Source organism: Jaculus jaculus, chromosome 9 (genome assembly GCF_020740685.1).
Source record: "Jaculus jaculus isolate mJacJac1 chromosome 9, mJacJac1.mat.Y.cur, whole genome shotgun sequence".
Classification (NCBI taxonomy): Eukaryota; Metazoa; Chordata; class Mammalia; order Rodentia; family Dipodidae; genus Jaculus; species Jaculus jaculus.
In genome coordinates, this window is record NC_059110.1 from 122,353,749 (window position 1) to 122,375,619 (window position 21,871).

At 51.7% G+C, this 21,871-nt stretch overlaps 2 protein-coding genes across 2 annotated transcripts; both read left to right on the top strand.

Annotated features, from left to right (window-relative positions):
- Positions 1–289: 289 nt before the first annotated feature.
- On the top strand, positions 290–21,408 carry St6galnac2 (ST6 N-acetylgalactosaminide alpha-2,6-sialyltransferase 2). The gene is made up of 9 exons (XM_045158793.1): positions 290–468; positions 6,340–6,400; positions 11,827–12,001; positions 12,610–12,778; positions 13,499–13,637; positions 16,980–17,083; positions 18,990–19,073; positions 19,391–19,490; positions 20,457–21,408. Exons 1-9 carry the CDS (start codon positions 344–346, stop codon positions 20,622–20,624), a joined length of 1,125 nt encoding a protein of 374 aa, XP_045014728.1. The 5' UTR covers positions 290–343; the 3' UTR covers positions 20,625–21,408.
- Positions 18,105–18,994, top strand: LOC123463428 (extensin-like). Its single transcript, XM_045158794.1, has one exon. The coding sequence runs from the start codon at positions 18,120–18,122 to the stop codon at positions 18,987–18,989; it is 870 nt and encodes a 289-aa protein (XP_045014729.1). The 5' UTR covers positions 18,105–18,119; the 3' UTR covers positions 18,990–18,994.
- Positions 21,409–21,871: the final 463 nt, after the last annotated feature.

Below are 21,871 nucleotides of genomic sequence, written 5' to 3' on the forward strand. Positions count from 1 at the left end.
ATCAGGCTGTGGGCTCTGGCTGGAACGCAACAGCTGAGGTGACCTCTGCCAACGTCCCCCGGGCAGGCAGAGGAGTTGCCCCAGAGGGAGGCGCGAGAATCTAAGCCCCGGAGGCTGCACCCAGACGCCCAGGCTCCGAAGGTGCGGCGACCTCCGCCAGCCTGGCGGGGACACAGGGAGAGCTGCGGGGCCTCGAGGCGTCACGACCGCACGCAGTGGGCAGGGCAGGACGGGGCAGGGCGGCCACCTCCGCGAGTCCCGCCCGAACCACCCGGGCGTCTCCCCTCCGCCCGGGACAGCAGCGGGCAGGGCGGCGGACAGCGCGCCCCAAGGCTGGGGTTGCATGGAGCTCCCGCGCCGCTGGTTCTTCCGGCTGCTGCTCCTGATCGTGGCTGCCGGCTCCGGGATCCTCTTCGCCCTGTACTCCTCGGCGCTGGGGCTGCCCACCTTGCCCGGGATTCGAACCAGGTAGGCGCTGTGGAGTGCGGACCCCACGGGCGCGGGGAGGCCGCGCGCTCCGCCCGCAGCCTGGCACTCGGCGCCTGGCACCTGGGACACAGCCGCTGCCCTTTGTCCTCAGAGCTCTCCCTTGCCTGACCCAAAACCGCTGCACGGGTGACCCCAACATATTTGGTTGAGTCCCCATCGGGGCTGATTAGAAAACACTGGTCAATATTAGGCTGGATCACCAGTAGTTGTGTAGGGAACTCTCCTTCTTAATGTTACATTTTATCTATTTTCGGATTCCACTTTTGGCGGGGGTGGGGGGGAGTGAGGCAGGCACCCAAGGCCCCCGTGGTTTCTATCTTTATCAAGATCTCCAGGCGGCTGTGGCTGGTCACCTAGATCTAGGCTCGCCGGGCCGGTTCCGGGCTCCCGTTCCTCTGGGCCTGTCTGCGTAACTGGGTATTTTGACTGGGCGTGGCCCGGTGAAGAGGTGGATTCCGGGGCTCGAGCTGCTACGCTCGGTCCGTCTGAGCCCCCTGGGCCCAGCTCCTGCCCTCCACTCCATTTTGCTTGCCCTGGGTATCTCTCTTACATTTGTGCCTCACGAGGAGAAACGTGAGAAGACGGTCCCAGTGACTGAAGGATCCTCAGAGGATTTATTTTAGCTTTATTAGCTTTGGTAAACCAAGCCTTACCTCGGCTGGGCCAGAACACCCTCGGCAGCCACCGTGTGGAGGCCTCTGCGCCCAGCTGTTCCTTCCAAGCGCGTTTGCGCCAGCGCACTCCTTAGCAAAGCTTACCCCAGACCCTGCGAGCTGAAAACGAATTGAGGATCTAGTGTCCGGAGGAAAGGTCAAAGGGCACATCCCAGTTGCGAAATCGTATGAAAAAGGCTTGCAAGAGATTGGGTCCAGTCCTCCCAGCAGCAAGGGTGCTCTGAGCGGCAGCATCTAAGTAATAAACATCTTTTTAAAACGCTTAAATATGAGGTTAGTTACACCTCTGTTACAGCTCCACAAAGCTTTTCGGTTGGGTTTTTTGTTTTGCTTTGGTTTGGGCTGGTTTTGTTTGTTTGGTTGGTTTTGGTTTTTTCAGGTAGGGTTTCACTCTAGCCCACTGACCTGGAATTCACTAAGTAAACTCAGGGTGGCCTCGAATTCACAGCGATCCTCCTACCTCTGCCCCCCCCCCCAAGTGCTGGGATTAAAGGCGTATGCCACCACACCACACCCAGCCAAGCTTTTCATTTTTAAAAGATTTTTTTTTTCTTCTCAAAATCCAGTATGCTCCAAGAACCTGTCCATTTCCTAGTTGTTCCTTGGTGATGTCTGCGCAGGGAGCGGTGTGAGGCAGGTCAGGACTCAGCCTGGCTGTAGGCAGTGAGTATTTAGTCCAGGGGAGAAGCCATAAGCAGGACGGGAGGCTGCAGGCTGTGACTTTCCTGCCAACAAAGTGGAAAGAGCGGCGAGAGCTGGGGCTCAGGAGCTCTTAGTGCTCCTTACAGGGGGATCCAGTGACGGACTCGGGGGTCAAATTCTGAAAACTTGTTTAAAAACAACTGGGGTTAAATAACAATAAATAAATAAAATAAACCGGCTACAGTGGTGCACACCTTTAATCCCAGCACATGGGAGGCAGAGGTCGGAGGACCACCGAGAGTTCAAGGCCACCCTGAGACTCCATAGTGAATTCCAGGTCAGCCTGGGCCAGAGTGAGACCCTACCTTGAAAAAAAAAAAAAGAAGAAGAAGAAAAACTGGGGTTAAGCCAAAAATAAATAAATAAAACAAGCCGGGTATGGTGGTGCATGCCTTTGATCCCCGGGAGGCAGAGGTAGGAGGATTTGTGTGAGTTCAAGGCCACCCTGAGACTACATAGTGAACTCCATCCAGGTCAGCCTGAGCAAGAGTGAAACTCCACCTCGGAAACAAGAAAACAAACAACAACAAACAAACAAAAAACCGGGGCTGGGTACTGGGGGAATGGCTCAGTGGCTAAAGGCTCTTGCTTGCAAAGCCTGATGGCCTAGGTCCAATTTCCTAGAGCCCACATAAAGTGGGAGTTTGCAGCAGCAAGAGCCCCTGGTGGGCGCGTGTGCATGCGTGCGCGCGCACACACACACAGACACACACCCCTTGCAAATAAGTAATTTTGAAAAGTATTTAATGTAGGGAGCTGGGGAGTTGGATCGGTAGTTAAAAGTGCTTGTGTCAGGGCTGGAGAGATGGCTAAGCAGTTAAGGCGCTTGCCTGCGAAGCCTACGAACTCAGGTTGAATCTCCAGGCCCGTGTAGCCAAACGCGCAGTGACACAGGTGCGCAGTGTCGCACATGCGCACACGGGGCGTACATATCTGGAGTTCATTCACAGTGGCTGAAAGGTCTTGGTGCGCCCATCTCTCTCTCCCAAAAATAAAATAATAAAAATAAGGACTGGAGAGATGGCTTAGCAATTAAGGCACATGCCTGTGAAGCTTAAGGACCCAGGTTCAATTAATCTCTCTCTGTGTCTCTCTAAATAAATAATAATAAAATAAAATAAATATTTTTAAAAATAAGTGCTTCTGCCAGCCTAATGTTCAGAGTTCAGATCCCCAGAACCTACATAGCACTGGATGCAAGTAACATGCGTGCCTGTGATCCCAGTGCTCCCCTGCTACAGTAGGTGGAGTCGGGAGAATCCAGAAGGCCAACAATTCACAAAACACAATAAAAATAAAAATCAATTAATAAACCAAGAGAGACTGTTTCGTAGTGGAAGGAGTGGACTAACATCCTGAGGTTATCCTCTGACCTCCACCCATGTGCCATGTGTGTGTGGGCCCATACACACACACACACACACACACACACACACATACACAAAGACAAAGAGAGAAGGAAACTGTCAGCTACCATCATTATCAACATTGTTTTTCAAAAGGAAAGATATTTTAGGGCCCGAATTTAGTAAGGATATATTCTACGTTGAATTAATTTAATTTGTTTTGTTTTGTTTAAATATTATTTATTTGCAAGCAGAAAGAGAGGAAGACAGAGAAAGAATGGGCATACCAGGGCCTCTTGCCACTGCAAATGAATTCCAGATGCATACACTACTTTGTGCATCTGTCTTTACATGGCTACTGTGGAATCAAACCCAGGATAGCGGGCTTTGCACATGCAAGAGACTTGTTGTAGTTTTTTTGTTTTTGTTTTTCGATATAGGGTCTCGCTATAGCCCATGCTGATATGGAATTTACTATGTAGTGTCAGGGTGGCCTCGAACTCATGGCGATCCTCCTACCTCTGCTTCCTGAGTGTTAGGACTAAAGGCGTGGGCCACCATGCACAGCTAGTTTTTTTTTGTTTGTTTTCAGACAGGGCGTCACATAGCCCAGGCTGGCCTCAAATTGGCTAAGTAGCTGAGGATAGCATTAAACTCCTGGTCCTCCTTCCTCTGCTTCCCAAATGCTGGGATTACACATGTGCACTGTGATGTCTGGCAAATACATTTAGTTTTTAATTTTAATTAATTTATTTATTTGAGAGAGAGAAAGATGCAAAGAGAGAGGGGGAGAGAATGGGTGTTCAGGGCCTCTACCCACTGCAAACAAATTCCAGATGCATGCGCCCCCTTGTGCATCTGACTTACATGGTTCCTGGAGAATTGAACCAGGATCCTTTGGCTTTGCAGGCAAACGCCTTAACCACTAAGCCATCTCTCCAGCCATACCTTGGGTTGGAGAGATGGCTTAGTGATTAAGCACTTACCTGTGAAGCCTAAGGACCCCAGTTCGAGGCTCAATTCCCCTGGACCCACATTAGCCATATGCACAAGGGGGCGCACACGTCTGGAGTTCGTTTGCAGTGGCTGGAAGCCCTGGCGCGCCCATTCTCTCTCCCCCCCCCTTTCTCTCTCTATCTGTTGCTCTCAAATAAATAAATAAAAACAAAAAAATTTTAAATGCATTCCTTTATACATATTTCTTCTCAGGATGTTAAGTCTTCCCAGAGGGGCATGTGTGGCTAGTCCCTTCCTCACCCCCTTCCAGCACCCCAGGCAGGTAGCAGGAAGCCTTTAGATTCCTGAAAGGAAAAGGGAGGGCCTAGGAGAAGTCAAAAAACTCAGGGATGCTGAGTTAATATCAGACTTGGGGTCAAAGGTTGTGATTCAGGGCAGCAAGACTGAACTGGAGGAGAGTCCCCTGTTACCATCACCCCGCAGCCCAGCAATTCTCCCTGTTATCTCTGCCACCTTCAGCACCTCCTCCATGGGATTCCCAAAGCCTGCTCTACATTAGTGTCACGTGGCGTGGGTAGGGTGAGAGCTGGAGTTGGACTCTATCAGAACAAAATCTGGGAGCGGGGCAGGCATGGATGCTTCCCAAGCTCCTTAGGTTTTCCTGGGCAGCCTAGCCTAACCAGAGCATCTTAGCTTCCCTTCAGAGGGGTGCAGACTGTCTGTGCTCATGGGGAGAAGCTACAGGATTATGGGAATGGACATGTGGGTTGTCAGGTGCGGAGGGAAGAAGGGGAAGGGTCACCCTAGCTCATTCTGGGATGTCCCTCCAGCATCTTATGGAAACCTGGGAAACCAAAGCAGGCAGGCCACTGGCTTCGGAGCCACCCAGCTGTCTCAGCGCCTAAAGACCCCTTTGCTTCCCATGTAAACTGCCAGTCTCAAGTCCTCCCACCTGCTCCCTTGAGGATGCTGGCATAATGTCGAGGGAGAGGAGTGGCCTGGCCACCCTTCTGAATGGGCTTGGGATCCTACTCTGCCCATCACCTAGGAACTGGGAGTAACCCTTCCCACGCTCCAGAAGGGGCATTGGTGAAGAGGCTGGCATAAGAGCCCTTGCCTTTCTTCTTTAGGCAACAATCGCTGGCATTTAGAAGGCCCTTTTCACTGGGATAACCTAGACTCTGTTGGGCCCCTTCCAACAGCCACATGAACGCAATGCTGTTGTACACAGATACTGAGGTTCTGAGAAAGTCAGTAACTGCCTGAGACCAGATAGGGGGCAAGTAAGAGGCCAGAAGCAAACACCGAGAGTCAGTCTTACAAGCTGTCCCAGACTCTTCACCAAGACGAGGCTGCAAATCTCTGGATTTACAGAGTGAATTCCAGGTCAGCCTGCCCTGGAGTGAGACCCTACCTTGGGGAAAAATGGGGGTGGGTGGAAATAGTAGGCAAGAATAAGTGTGGGCTGCCGGGCGTGGTGGCGCATGCCTTTAATCCCAGCACTGGAGAGGCAGAGGTAGGAGGATCACCATGAGTTCGAGGCCAGCCTGAGACTCCATAGTGAATTCCAGGTCAGCCTGGGTCAGAGTGACACTCTACCTTGAAAAAAAAGAAAGAAAGAAAGAAAGAAAGAAAGAAAGAAAGAAAGAAAGAAAGAAAGAAAGAAAGAAGAAAGAACAAGTGTAGAAGCGATCAAAAGAATGAACTCAGCCAGGTGTGGTGGCACAACTTTTGTTTTTTGTTTTTTGTTTTTTGTTTTTCGAGGTAGGGTCTCACTCTAGCCCAGGCTGACCTGGAGTTCACTATGGAGTCTCAGGGTGGCCTTGAACTCACAGCGATCCTCCTACTTCTGCCTCACGAGTGCTGGGATTAAAGGCATGCGCCACCACGCCCGGCTTGGTGGCACAACTTTTAATCCCAGCACTTGGGAGGCAGATGTAGGAGGATCGCTGAGATTTTGAGGCCACCCTGAGAATACAGAGTGAATTCAGGTCAACCTGAGCTAGACTGAGACCCTACCTCAAAAGAGAATGAAATGAACACCTTTGGGACTGTGACACTTTGTCAGCCCCAGAGCTGAGTACATCAGTCCAGAAGAAGTTCTGAAGGGGGCATTGGGTGGTCAGACCCACTGACAGGGCCCCTGATTTACTTCTGCCTTCCTTCCCCAGGAACATCCCATCAACTCAAGCATTCTTTCCAACCAAGGCATCGAATTCTGGGACCAGAAAGGTACAGTGAGTGACCAACCACTCTAGGGCAGTTTGGGCATCTTCAAGCAAATGAAGAGGAGGGGAAGGGAAATAAACCAAAACATTCCGAGGGCACTGCTAAGACTGAGCCGCCTGCGCTAATGAACTCAAAGCTGAGCAGACAGCCCCTCTGAGCGCCTCAGACCCCACTATTAGGCTATCCTGCCCCAGGAGCAGAGAAGGATGGAGAAGGGTACATCTCCAGGGAATAGCCAAGTTCTTGGGAATCTTTGTTTTGTTTGTTTGAGGTAGGGTTTCGTTCTGGCCCAGGCTGACCTGGAATTTACTATGTAGTCTCAGGGTGGCCTTGAACTCACAGCGATCCTCCTTCCTCAGCCTCCTGAGTGCTGGGCTTAAAGGCCTGTGTAAGGTGGTTTTTAAGCCGGGCATGGTGGCACACGCCTTTAATCCCAGCAGAGGTAGGAGGATCGTTGCAAGTTCAAGGCTACCCTGAGACTACATAGTGAATTCCAGGTCAGCCTGCCATAGAGTGAGACCTACCTCAAAAAAACAAAAAACAAAACAAAAAAAATGTCTTCAGAGCTAGAAAGGTGGCTTAGCTGTTAAGGCGCTTGCCTGCAAAGCCTAAGAACATTTGTTCAAATCTCCAGGTCTCAGGCAGCCAGACACAAGCATGCAATGTTGCACATGTGCACAAGGGGGCGCACACATCTGGAGTTTGTTCACAGCCACTGAAAGGCCCTGACATGCCCATTCTCCCCCATCCCCACCTCTTTTTTTTCCCTCTGTTTCTGTCTCTCAAAAATAAAATAATGGGGCTAGAGAGATGGCTTAGCAGTTAAAGCACTTGCCTGCAAAGCCAAAGACCATGGTTTGATTCCTCAGGACCCACATAAGCCAGATGCACAAGGTGGTGCATGCATCTGGAGTTCATTTGCAGTGATTGGAGGCCCTGGCATGCCCATTCTCTCTGTCTCTTTGTCTCTCTCTTTCTCACTGTGCCTCTTTCCCTCTCTCAAGTAGGTAAAAATAAAATATTTTAAAAATAAAATAATAATTAAAAAGTGAATAAAATAACAAGCAAAGTCTTCAGGCCAGGCATGATTGTGCATGCCTTTAATCCCAGCACCCAAGAGACCAAGGTAGGAGGATCCAGGTCAGCCTGGGCTAGAGTGAGACCTTACCTCGAAAAAACAAAAACAAAAAACAAAAGTTGGCTGGGTGTGGTGGCACACACCTTTAATTCCAGCACTTGGGAGGCAGAGGCGCGAGGATCACCATGAGTTCAAGGCCACCCTGAGACTACATAGTGAATTCCAGGTCAGCCTGGGCCAGAGTGAGACCCTACCTCAAAAAAGAAAAAAAAAAAAATTGTCTTCAGTATCTAAGAGACTGAACTGGGATACATTGACTGAGGTCTCAGAGCTTGGGGAGAAAAGATTTCACTGCGTGCAAGGGTTAGTGGCAGTCAAGATGTTCAGAGACAGAGCACAGACGCACTTGGCCAGCAGGCTGAAGAGAAGCCTCAAGCGTCTCAAGTACTTGGATTGTGCCGTCTCAGTTTCCCGAAGTTTTCTTCTACCTGGAGCTGCTTGGAGCTCATTGGCATATATCCCCACCTGGCTTAGAGTAGAGCATCGTGGTGGTTTTTGGATGCATGTATCAAGGTGTTCAGAACAACTGGATCCTAATGTAGGTGCTATGGGACTGAAGGAGTGTTAGACAGATCTAGGGGCATACAGATTACTGGGGGCACTTAGTGATGGAAACGTGGTCCTGAGCAGCAGTAAATCAGTTGCATCACCACGACTTGGGCCAGAAAGAGGGTTTTGAGCAAAAGGGACTTCATCCTCACTGGAAGGTACCTGGCTTATCTTAGGGTAATTATGAAGTCAGGTACCCCCTTGCAGATCAGGGTCCAGTTGTAAAATTCCTGTATTAGTTACCTTTTCATTGCTGAGACAAAATACCTAACAAAGGGCTGGAGAGCTGGCTGGCTTAGCAGTTAAGGCGCTTGCCTGTGAAGCCTAAGGACCCATGTTCAACTCTCCAGATCCCACATAAGCCAGATGCACAAAGGTGAGGCAAGCGCAAGGTTGCACATGCCCACTAGGTGGCGCAAGCATCTGGAGTTCTATTGCACTAGCTGAGGCCCTGGGGCACCAATTCTCTTTCTCCCTTTCTCTCTCTCTGTCTCTAAAATAAAATTAAATGACAAGTAAAAATACCTAACAAAAATCAGTTTAAGGATGTGTTCCAGGTTCCAGTCCATTACACTGGGGAAGGTACAGCAACAAGAACCTGAAACAGCTGATCACATTCAGTGCACAATGAGGGAGCAGAGAGTGATGAACGTTGCTGTTTGGCCAGAAAGCACCCCCACCCCCGCTGAGGTAGGGTCTCACTTTAGCTCAGGCTGACCTGGAATTCACTCTGTAGTCTCAGGGTGGCCTCGAACTCACAGTGATCCTCCTACCTCCGCCTCCCGAGTGCTGGGATAAAAGGCGTGCGCCACCACGCCTGGCTCAAAAAGCACCTTTAACCACTGAGCCATCTCTTCAGCCTGTTCTCTCCTTTTTATACAGTCCAAGACTCTCCCCCCCGACACACAGCCCAAGGAATGGTGCCTGTAGTTAAGGTGGGTCTTCCCACTTCAATTGACCTAATCAGGATAATCCCTCACAGACCTGAGTGGAGGCTAAGAATCAAGATACTTCCCCACTCGTGATGCTGGGTTCTGTCAAGTTGCCTATCACCGTCAACCATCACAGCTCCACGTATAACTCTGCTGGTTTTATCAGTGATAACTTGCCGGGAAATAGTTCTGGGGAGATGAGTCCATGGTTAAAGGCACTTGCTTGAAAGCCTGCCTGGCTAGGCTTGATTCCCCAGTACCCGTGTACCGGGGAGGTGTGCCAGGGCACACCTCTAACCACTGCAAATGAACTCCAGACGCATGTGATACCTTGGGCACCTGGCTTTATATGGGTCCTGGGGGATCAAACCTGGGGCCTTAGACTTTGCAGGCAAGCGCCTTAACTGCTGAGCAATGATTTAAGCATCACACAAACTTCACATTTGCTCATTTGTGAGCATTAGGTGGATGCAGAAAACCCCACTCAGCTGAGCTGAATCGCTAGGATCATGCGAAAGGTGCACACACTCAAAGTGAGACCTCTGTCAGCTCCCCACCCACTCCACCATTTCCCCATAACTCACAGGCCACTGTCCTTTAGAGACCAATTTCTACAAGCCAACCTAGAGCTCTTCTCAGGGGAAAGGGCCACGGTTCAGGCAGAAGTTCTGCTTCCTTTAGCCATGCACATGCCTCCGCCCCTAATTGGTTTCATGCATCCCTGGCGGCGTTCTTGGAGTTATACCACTCATCCAGTCTTAAGCCCTGTGGTTTGGAGCACATAGTTTTTGCAGTGTGGGACACTTGTATGTTGCATTATCGCAGAGATGACTATACAGTGACTTCATGCTGTGTCCTTTGATCACACCAACAGCTTTACAAAGAGCCTTTCTCAAAAGTAATAGAGCCCTACCCAAGCCCAGGCTGTTTGAGAACCAACCTTGTGGGAGGCACTAGATTACGTTGGGGGCTATTGAGATCCTCACTTTTCCTCAAGGGCTCTGAGCACAAGAGATGCCACCTTCATTTCCTGTGGTTGCTGAAACAAAAGGACCCCAGACTAGATTTTCCGATGGTTCTGAAAACCAGAAGTCCAAAACCCCACTGTTGCCAGGGCCACGCTCCCCCTGAAAGCTCTAAGAACGCCCCTCTTAACTCTTCCTAGCTTCTACTGGTTTCAGACACACTTTGGTTTGTAACTTCGTGACTCCAATCTCGTTCAGTGCACAGACTATTTATTTATTTGAGAGAGAGAGAAAATAGGTGCACTGGGGCCTCCAGCCACTGCAAACGAACTCCAGATGTGTGCGCCACCTTGTGCCTATGGCTTCTGTGGGTCCTGGTGAATCGATCCGGGGTCCTTTGGCTTTGCAGGCAAACGCCTTAACCGCTAAGCCATCTTCTCCAGCCCAGCCTTCATTTTTATAAGACTAGTCATTGGATTTAGGGCCAACCTAGGGCCACATTACCTCATTCTAACTACATATGCCAATACCTATTTCCAAATAAATTCACTGCACTGGTTTTTCTAACCTGTTGCTATGAAAAAATACCTTAGGAAACAATTTCAGTCCACAGTCACTTAGACCCATTGTATCTGAGGTAAGGTAGAGCACCATGGGAGGAAGCAGGTGGTACAATAATAATTCATAACATGGCAGTAGAAGGACAAGGAGGGGCACTAGGACAAGATAAGGCACCCAAGGGCATAAAGTGTTGGCCTTGCAAGCACCAGGACCTGAATTTAATCCCCAGAATGCACATGAATGCCAGGTGTGGCACCACGTGCCTGTAGTTCCAGGGAAGCAGAGACAGGTGGATCCCTGGAGCTCCCTGACTGGCCAGTCTAGCCTAATCCATGAGTTTTGGGCCAGCGAGAGAGCCTGTCTCACGAAGAGTTGGACAGAATACATGAGGGTGACACCTGACGTTGTCCTCTGGCCTCCATACATTCACACCCACACAGGTGCCCACATGCATATGAAAACCCACGCATACATGCATGCATACCACATATACATAAACACACAAGCAGTAAATAAATAAGTGAATAAAAAGTGCCTTAAAAGAAAAGATACTCCACCCAAGAATGTGTCGTCAGTGACCAGTGTCTTCCAGCTAGGCCTTGTCTCCAGAAGTTTCTACCACCTCACAAGAATGTCATCAAATTATTAACCTACCTATGGGTGAATCATTGAGCAAATAATGCCCCTCAATAATTGGAATAACAATTCAATCCACCAGCTTGAGACAAAGGCTTTTGGATGACATGTCATGTCCTTAAGAATCAGTCACATTTTAAGGTCCTTGATAGGCATGAATGTTGGGTGGATGCTCAGTCGGTTGAATGTAGACAATTAAGGGAAGACATTACTATAAATTTTCAAGTAGCTCTCCTCTAGACATCTTACAGAGACAACTGCCAAACTTAGGGTTTGGATCCAGGCTGATGGATTCTAAAACTTATGCCGGAACTCTTCCACTGAAGGGGCAGGCCATACCCACTCGTTGGAAAGTGCCCAAGCTTGGCCCAAGTGTGAGGTGAAGGGGGGATGAAACCAGGTGTCTCCACACATGGACATCTGGCATCTGGGACAGGAAGGGGTAGTCAGGCTAAATCCAGAAACCTTGACTCCCCCAAACTGCTGGACCACAAGCCACCCCAGCCAGCAGATCTGGGGGTGGAGTGGTGGCTGTAGTCTGGCCGGGGGGAAAGGCCAGTCACCTCTCAACCCTCCTGTGAGATCTTCAAGCTCGTGCGAAGTCCCTTCCTAGACCCCCACCTAACCGGCCTCTCATCTCTCCCACAGACCCCGCGTTGCCAACACCCCCTGTATCTGGCCATTGGGAGGAATCACCGCTTCCGGGGCCTGTTTGACCTCTCCATTCCAGTGCTACTGTGGGGAGGCCTTTTCACCCCAGAGCTCTGGGACAATCTGAGCCAGCACAAAGTCCCCTATGGCTGGTGGGGCCTCCCCCGTGAAGGTACTTTTCCCCTGCAGTTGCCTCTTCCACCCCCACACGCGTACACCTCTGCCTAGCCAGCCCCTTCTTCCCACCGTCAGCTCTGGGGAACCCGCCATGGCCCCCCTCATAGCGCTGGTGATGGGAGGCCTCCTGAGCGCCTCCTCCCAGAGCCCCTCAGCTGTGTGACTCCTGCCTCTTCCTCCTCCTTTATCCAAGTACCCAAGGCTCAGGGAATGAACTGGAGCGCCCCTGCCTAGCAGCTCTCACCATCCGGGGTACCTATGGTGTAAAACTGTCCGGTGTTCCATCAATGGTGGCTGAAATTAGAGGTCAAAGGGCCTGGACAGTGCCATCACGTCAGCTGTTTCATAAACCAGGCCCACTTCAAGCCTTGATTTCTTTCTTCTCTTTCAGAATGTGTGGTCTTGGAGAGACTGGTTCTTCCAGTTCTCTAGACCACCGGAGGCCCACATGAGGCCCTTCCTCAGGCCTCTTCTCAAGTGTCTGTCCCCCCCCCACACCACCTACTGACCTCCATTCTCCCCTTCTCTGTATATCTTGGGGAGGGCTGGGGGCAGGTCTCTACCAAGGTGGGGTACCAGGATCCCCCTTGTCCTCATCCACAGCCATAGTCTCCACCCTGAGCCTTCTGAATAGCTCCGAGAGTGCTAAGCTCTTTGCCACCTCCAGGAAGCCTGCTCCAAGCTGTGTCCGGTGCGCCGTGGTGGGTAACGGAGGCATCCTGAACGGGTCCGGTCAAGGGCCGAAAATAGATGCCCATGACTATGTGTTCAGGTATGAGGGTGTCGGCTGGGGAGGGGGTAGAGAGCTCTGTCCAGGCAGTCCTGAGGAGCATCTTCCTTGAGGCCAAGGCAGTGAGTGCCAACCTGAGGCGTCTGAACAGTTGTCATGAGATTGGACTGACCTGGACCTAGACTCTGCCAACCCTGAAGACAGATGCTCAGTGTGGGGGAGCCCAGGGGATCCCCAGGGCCATATCTACCCATTCAGAAGGTGTGAGGGGGCCCAGGGGGGTCCCCTGAGCCACATCTACCCATTCAGAAGGTGTGAGGGGGCCCAGGGGGGTCCCCTGAGCCACATCTACCCATTCAGAAGGTGTGAGGGGGCCCAGGGGGGTCCCCTGAGCCACATCTACCCATTCAGAAGGTGTGAGGGGGCCCAGGGGGGTCCCCTGAGCCACATCTACCCATTCAGAAGGTGTGAGGGGGCCCAGGGGGGGTCCCCTGAGCCACATCTACCCATTCAGAAGGTGTGAGGGGGCCCAGGGGGGTCCCCTGAGCCACATCTACCCATTCAGAAGGTGTGAGGGGGCCCAGGGGGGGGTCCCCTGAGCCACATCTACCCATTCAGAAGGTGAGCCTTGAGGGCGGGCATGGGGCTCCTGTGGGCAGAGGGCGGGGAGCAAACAGAGGAGAGGTGAGATGAGGCTGAGCCCGGGTGTGGCCGGCAGCATGGTGTAGCCACAAAGATCCTGAGGGGCTTCGGTCTGGGTAGACTCAATGGAGCGGTGATTAAAGGCTTCGAGCGTGATGTGGGCACCAAGACCTCCTTCTACGGTTTCACTGTGAACACAATGAAGAACTCCCTCATCTCCTACAAGCACCTGGGCTTCACCTCTGTGCCTCAAGGACAGGTGAGACGTTCAATGAGCGCCCCACTGAGCTCAGTGATGGGCGACGTATTTTGGGGGCTCCTTAGGACTTGGGGGCTTAGGACTCTCAGAACCCCCCTAACCAGTGGATGGAGACAAAGCCATTAAGGGTGAAGGTGGATCTGACGGGGACTCCTCATATCTTTCGGTGGCTCAGACCCCTTCTGGAGCATGGAATGTGTATGGCTGATAGTCTCTAGATAGTGATAATGTGCCGGGCATTTAACAGATTCCGTGGGTGAGACAAAACACCTGGCCAAAGCCAGCATATGGAAGAAAGTGTTTATTTCGGCTTACGGTCCTGAGGGAGAAGTTTTGTGGCAGCAGGGAAAGCATGGCAGAGCAGAGGCTGGGCACCACGTCGTGCCACATCCGCTTGGAGGTAGCAGCAAGAGTGAGCTAGCAGGCTGGGGTGATGTCTCAGCGGTTGAGGCACTTGCCTATGAAGCCTAAGGACCCAGGTTCGATTGCCCAGTACCTGCAGAAACCAAATGCCGAATGTGGCTCGTGCATCTGGAATTTGTGTGCGGTGGCTGGAGGCCCTAGCGCGCCCATTCTCTCTCTCTGCCTCGATCTCTCTTTAAATAGTGAGCTAGCTAGTGAACATGCAGAAGGAATGGACTAATAAACCTCAAGGTCCCCCCGCACACAGGTGACACACCTCCACCAGGCTTCACCCCGCAGCCTCTGTCAGCTGGGGGTTGAGTGTGGAGCTTCATCACAAACACACGAGGCTAGGAGAGGCATTTCACATTCAAACCACCATAATGTGAACCTATGACTTTACTGGGAAGGAGACCGAATCTTGGTACCCTTATATTCCTAAGTCAGATGTAGACCAGGGTTCAAATGCAGGCACAGGGCGATGACATTTACTGAGTCCTCCTCTGCCCACAGCATGGTGCTCAGCTGTCACAGCAGCCCTGTATGAGGTCACATCACCCATTTCCAGACGGCAAAGTTCAGATGCCGACAGGTGTGGGGATGTATCAAAGATCACTCAGCTAGACCAATCAAAATTGAGACCCTCCCTGTATCATAGCACTGAAGAGGTTTCTGCTGCTAGGCATGGTAGTGCACACTTTTAATCCCAGCACTCGAGAAACAGAGGTAGGAGGATAGCTGTGAGTTCGAGGCCAGCCTGGGATTTACAGAGTGAGTTCCAGGTCAGCCTGGGCTAGAGTGAGACCCTACCTCAAAAAAAAAAAAAAAGTTTCCATTTCCCCACACTGATCATCCCACAAAGAGAGACAGAGAGAGAGATGTAACCTCTTGAATTTCCACAACAGCCTTGTGTAGAAAACTAAAGTTCAGAGACGGAGGCGTGCATCCGGGTCATCACTAGCTGAGCGTACGAGCCACGGTGGGAGCCACTGCTCTAGGTTATTCCCACCACACTCACCACCGCTCCACTCTTTCTGCATTCACCTGCTCAGAGCACCACATGCAGGGTGAGGGAGATGTCAGGAAAGGGATCCAATGATGCTAGAGGAGCTTGGGCCAGGTTTCTAGAAGTTTCTTCCTTTGGCGAGGGCATTCATGAATGCCTCCGCTGTGTCTGTGCACTGATTCCTCCACGGCAGAACTTTGCTTACTTTGGGCTAGAACAAAATGGGGCGCTCTTTGTGTCGGCCACGGCCTCAGTACCGGGAGTGGAGGGAGCAGAAGCCGGGAATTCTACTGTTCTGTAACAAGGGACTCCTACAGTTTAAATGACAAGGCTGTATTAACACATCATGTCAGTGGGTCGGGAATTTGGGAATGGCTTAGCAACTGAGCTGATCTAGGCTCTGTCAGGCAGTGGGCTGCTGTCCTCTGAAGGTTGGAGTGGGGCAAGTGTTTTCATGGTCCCTTGCCGGTCTAGAGTCCTCATGACATGACAGCTAACTTAATTGACACTATGGCCCAGAGAGAGCAAGAAAGTCAAGACAGCTCCTTCAACAAACCTTCAGCTGGGCGTGATGGTGCACGCCTTTAGTCCCAGTGCTCGGGAGGCAGAGGTGGGAGGGTCGCCATGAGTTCAAGGCCACCCTGAGACTGCATAGTGAATTCCAGATCAGTGAGACCCTTTCTCGAAAAAACAAAACAATAATAATAATAAAAAACATAATAATAATAACATGACCTTCAATAGTCAAATGCTATCACCTGCACCTGCAATTGATGATTTTTTTTTATCAATAATCTGTGTTGTGTGCATGTGTATGAGTGTGCAGGCACACGTATGTACCCAGGTGGAGGTCAGAGAACAACCTCGGATGTCGGTCTTCACCTTCCATTCTGTTGGAGACAGGGTCTCTGTTCACCACACATATGCGAGGCTCCTTGGCCACGAGCTTCCAGGGATGCTCCTGTCTCTGCTTCCCACCTTCCTGTAGGTGTGTTGGGGTTACAGACCTGCACTACCATGTCCAGCTTTACGTGGGTGCTGGGGGTTGAACTCAGGCCATCACGCATCAATCGCGCATTGAACAGCAAGTGCTTTTTGTACCCACTGACCCATCTCTCCAGCCCTGTAACTGATTTTGTTTTTGTTTCTCGAGGTAGGGTCTCGCTCTAGCCCAGGCTGACCTGGAATTCACTCTGTAGTCTCAGGGTGGCCTCGAACTCACGGCGATCCTCCCACCTCTGCCTCCCGACTGCTGAGATTAAAGGCGTGCGCCACCAGATCTAGCTATTCATTTCCTCTACGTATTAGAAAGAATCTATTTTAGGGGCTGGAGAAGTGGCTTAGCAGTTAAGGCGCATGCCTGCAAAGCCTAAGGACCCAAGTTCGGTTCTCCAGGTACCATGTAAGCCAGACGCACATGGTGGTGCATGCATCTGGAGTTCGTCTGCAGTGGCTAGAAGCCCTGACACGCCCATTCTCTATCTGCTTCTCTCTTTGTGTGTCAAATAATTTTTTTTAATTTTTTAATTTATTTATTTAAGAGTGACAGACAGGAGGAGAGTGTGTGTGTGAGAGAGAGAGAGAGAATGGGCATGCCAGGGCTTCCAGCCACTGCAAATGAACTCCAGACGTATGCGCCCCCTTGTGTATATGGTTAATGTGGGTCCTGAGGAATCGAGCCTCAACCCAGGGTCCTTGGGCTTCACAGGCAAGCACTTAATCGCTAAGCCATCTCTCCAGCCCAGTTTTTTTTTAAGTGCAGGCTATACTTAAGGAGACTAATCAGGCTTCACCTCTTATAATGAGGTTACTTTGAATCTCTACAGTACATCCATGTGGGGACGAAGCCCCATAAGGAGACATTCATCGTCTTGAGTGGAGGGTTGCCATCTCTGGTCAGGAGCTAAACGTGGCTTTGTCTGACACCCTGACAGGACCTGCGCTACATCTTCATCCCCTCGAGCATCCGTGAATATCTGATGCTGAGATCTGCCATTCTGGGAACGCCTGTCCCCGAGGGCCCAGATAAAGGAGACAGGTGAGCAGCTGGGTGGTGGCGTGCCAGGCTGTGGGGGGTGTGGGTGACATGGGTCCTGTCTCCCCTTGCTCCCAGGTCCTGTAGCAGGATAGAGAAGTTGAGTGAAGGGAAATGAGAACCCCTACACCAACACCAAAAAATAAATAAATAACAGCAAGCCGTACTATTTATTCAACGTAATACAGCACTGGAGAGGCTTTTTTTTGTTTGTTTTTCGAGGTAGGGCAGGCTGACCTGGAATCCATTAGATAATCTCAGGCTGGTCTCCAACTCACAGTAATCCTCCTACCTCGGCCTCCCAAGTGCTGGGATTCAAGGCGTGCGCCACCACGCCCAGCTGGAGTTGTGCTCTTGATGGCCCTGCTTGAGAGGCAGTTTTTCTGAATGAGGCGAGCAGGCCTGGCTCCTCAGTTTAAGGCCACTGTGTCCAGCACCAGCCCAGCTGTCAGCCGTTCAAGGACACACAGGTGGCAGCCACTCAGCATAGTGCTCCGGAAACGGAGATCTGTGCCACTATCCTGGTGGGCAGGCATCCTCCCCACCTCCCAGGAGCCAGGAGCCCAGCCCCCCAGGCTCAGTGTCCTGAGAGGGGAACAAAGGGAGCTCTGTCTTCTCCCCCACCTTCCTGTGCAGTGGGCCTGAGCCCAGCTCCTTGATCCGTGTCCAGGCCCTGGCCTGAACCTGCCCCTGCCTTCTCAGTGTCTTGTCCCTCGAGCAGGTGCTTAGAAACCTATGCCACTGCTGTGACCGAGATGACCAGTCCTCTCATGGCCCTGGGGACATGTCCTCAATAGGCAGGCAGCTTTTAAGGTGGTGTCTATGGTTTAAGTCACAGAAACCAGGCTGACATCCAGCCCCGGTCCTGTGTCCCAGCCCCTGATGGGAGCTCCACCCCCGCCCTATGATTACCTAACAATTGTTCCCTGGTGTTGCTGTTGGTGATGCATACTGAAGAAAGGTTCTGTGACACGGGGGACTGGGCTCTTGGGGGATCCTCCTCAGAGACACCGGGTGGACATAAGCCTCCCCAACACCAATGAGCTCCCCCTCCCATACCCCTAATCCATCCCCTACCCAGTCCCCTTCCCAATCCCGTTCCAACAATGCTGAAAACCCTTCCAACCAGCAGCCGCAACCCAGCTCTGGAGGCTCAGCCCCTTCCCCTTCCCCCACCCGGGGACCATCCGCCTCCCGCCAGCCATCTCATACGGTCACCCCAGCCCCCTCGCAGCACTCGTCCAGGTCCTCCTCACTGTCCCCTAGCCCTCATGTCCAGCACGTACCTCGAGGGTCTTCTCAAGTCCCGACTCCACCTGCCTCTAAATCTCCCTCCCAGACTGGATTAAAATCCCTCTCTCGAAACACTTCCCTGAACCCTGTGACCAGGTCCCCGTCCCACAGCCCTGCCAACTCGGCCTTATACATCGGGCCCATTCGAAACATCCCATCCTACATTACTCCCTATGTGCCCCGCTTCCTGAAGGAGCCCCCATTTTTCCAGCCCCCTACCTCGCCCCTGCCTCAAAACGGATGTTTTCCCTGTCCGTTTCCTTGTCATACCCGGGAACCTCAGCCACCACCGCCACCTGACTCCCTCTACCTCCCCCTCCTACCACCGCCTCCTCATCACCCCCATGTTTCCTGCTCCTTTCCCACACCTCCTGCTCTGTTCACACCCCCATCCTCCCTCTCGTACTCCCCACCCACCGAGGTCCTGTTGAAGGGGAAGCCACACGTGGTGCCGTCATCGCTGCCGGCCACCTTCTACACCCCCTTCTCCCGGTTCTACTCCCAGCCCCGGCCTTACCAGCGCACCAGGCACTTCAGCACTTATTCCTACCCTTCCCTCTCCCCCTTCCAATATGAAAGCTCGGGACGCTCTGTCCACTTCTTCCGTGGGTCCTAGGCCTCCCATCTATTTTGGACCAGAAGCCTCTGCCAGTAAATTCAAGCTCCTGCATCCAGACTTCATCAGCTACCTGACAGAGAGGTATGGAGGATGGGGATGGGTGGGAGGCAGGGAGACCAGCACCCTTTCCTTTCCTTCTTCACCCCTCGCTGGCATCCCCATCGTTTACTCTACGCAGCATTCCTGGACTGAGTGCCACATGCTGGGCATTGTACTAAGAGCTATCTCGTGTGTGTGTGTGTGTGTGCGCGCGCGCGTGCGCGCGCGTGTGGTTTTTCGAGGCAGGGTCTCGCTCGAGCTCAGGCGGACCTGGAATTCACTGTGTTTGAATGGGTTGCTTAGAAACCCTCACTGGTGCTCCACATGGGAATCTTCCTCAGGCTTCTCTCTGCTTCCAGGTTTTTGAAATCCAAGTTGATTAATATGCCTTTTGGAGACGTCTATATGCCTAGTACTGGAGCCCTCATGCTGCTGACTGCTCTGCACACCTGTGACCAGGTAAGGTCTTCTTCAGGAGCCCGGGGCGGCACACGCGGTATGAGAATGCAGTGTGCCCCACAGAGGTTGGGACTCGGGCTCTGCTGCACAGGCCAGCAGATTCCCCAGAGGAAGGAGTGCCACACCTCGTCCACTTCCACCCAAGGTCCTCAAAGGATGGGTCTTGAGCCAGCCTGGCCCTGTGGCTTCCCACGCTCACTTGTTTCTTTTTTCCATGGTGGGATCTCACTGTAGCTCAGACAGACCTGGAATTCACTGTAGTTCCACGCTGCCCTCGAACTCATGACAATCCTCCTACTTCTGTCTCCTGAGTGCTGGGAAAAAAGGCCACCTTCACTTTCAATGTGGTTATATAAGACAAAAATGATCAAATTGCTCTTGTTTTTACCTGGGTACCAACATCCTACAGCTGGCATGGGGCAGCAGGTTTAGCCTTCCACATGCAAACACTTTGAGATTGGGATAAGGCGTTCCAGCAGGATGTCGGCCGTGTGAGCTGTGGAAGTTGAGTAGTCATCTTCAAAGACAGGCCAGTAGCTCACTTGCCGAGCATCCATGAGACTGGGTTTAACCCCCAGAACCGCACCAGGGCTGGAGGCCAAATGCTGCCATCCTAGCCCTATCTACACACTTTCCCTGTTCTAATGTAAGACTCTCTTGACAGAATGAATCTGGTAGCCTCCATCCCTCAATTTGAAAGCCATGGTGTCCCAGTCACACCAAAGTTCCAAACCCAGCTCGGCCCATACTTCCCAAGTCCAACAAGGAGAGGACTTATCCAAGGCCATAAGGCTGGCTTGAGGGAACGTGAAGAAAAAGCAATGCCTGAGAGGGCTGTGGGCTTAACCTGTATCTTCCTTCTTCTCAGAGGCTCCTGCTTGTGGGCAGGTGTCACTTTCTAATTCAAGTCAGTCTATGCTTTAGAGACACACAGTAAATATTAACTCAGCAATGGTTCTCATGCAGGTCAGCGCCTATGGATTCATCACAAGCAACTTCCGGAAATACTCGGACCACTATTTCGAAAGAGAGAAGAAGCCTCTGATCTTCTATGCAAACCACGATCTGCTGCTGGAAGCCGCGCTGTGGAGGGACCTCCACGAGGCTGGCATTCTTTGGCTGTACCAGCGCTGACCCCACAAGCTTTGCCTCTTGATGGCTCTTCCCAAGTGACAAAACTCAACCATTCATTCAACCTCTGGAGGAGGCTTCACCCCTTTTGACCCTCTGCTTCCCAACAGAAGGTACTGAGACAGACCCGTGACCATCATGAAAATCTGTTTAATGCAGGACCATTTTGTCCATTGGCTCCTGTGAGAACACTCTGGGTCTGAAACGCACACATCTCTACCTGGGCTAAGGGAAAGCAGACGGGCTGGATTTAAGAGAGCACAACACTCCCAACAAGAGGCGGTGACTGAAAGGAAAGACAATTGATCCGGGGCAACTGCAAACATCAGGGTTCGTGGGCATCAAGAACAGAGGCATAGGCAAGTGCCTGCCCTCCACCTGAACCCGACATGACATGTCTAGCCCCAAACGCAAACTGGCTCAAACCTGAGGACACCTCTTGAGATCCTTCTGAGAACCTGATACACTTCTGCCTCACGCTAGAGTACGACAAAAGGCAGAATGTGAGACTAGATAAAGGCGTAAATAATGGATGACCGTTTTGTCCAGTTTTGTGTTGGGCAAGTCAAGAAAGCACCTACAATAGAGGGTTAGCACAGAGGGAGGGGCTGCAGCACAAACAGGCCAGCCAGTGACTGCTGGTGCCCCCCATCCCATTCCACTGGGAAACTAAGCCAGTATGAGACACTGGACGGAGGTCACCCGCACTAAAGCCTGCCTGCCACTGGGTTCTTCAGCACCACCTTGTCACTAACACAGTTCTAATAAATCTGATCTTATGATAGGATGATTTCATTGGCTTCTGATTTTTGTGTCATCCAATTGAGCTACCATACAACCCTCCACCAAGCCTCAGTGTTCACTGACCTCCCTTGAGACCTTAGGCAGCCTGAGTAATGTCTGCACAAGTGGGGGTGGGGCACGTTTCCCAAGGTTAGCTGGCAGACTTCCCAAGATACCAACCCACACTGGCCATTAGCCTTGGCCACAGCGAGACCCTACCTCTAAAACACAAACACACAAAAACAAACAAACAAAAAGAAACTTGATTCTCTTGCCTCCTAGTTAGAAGGAAGGGAATCAGGAACTTTAAATAGCACTTTAAAAACCCAGAGACAAGTCAGGCACACCTGTAATCCCAGCACTCAGAAGGCTGAGACAGGAGGATTGCTATTTAGAGCCAACCTGAATTATAGTGTGAGATTCCCCCCCCCAAAAGACATGTGTCCATAACAAATAGTTAAGACGTT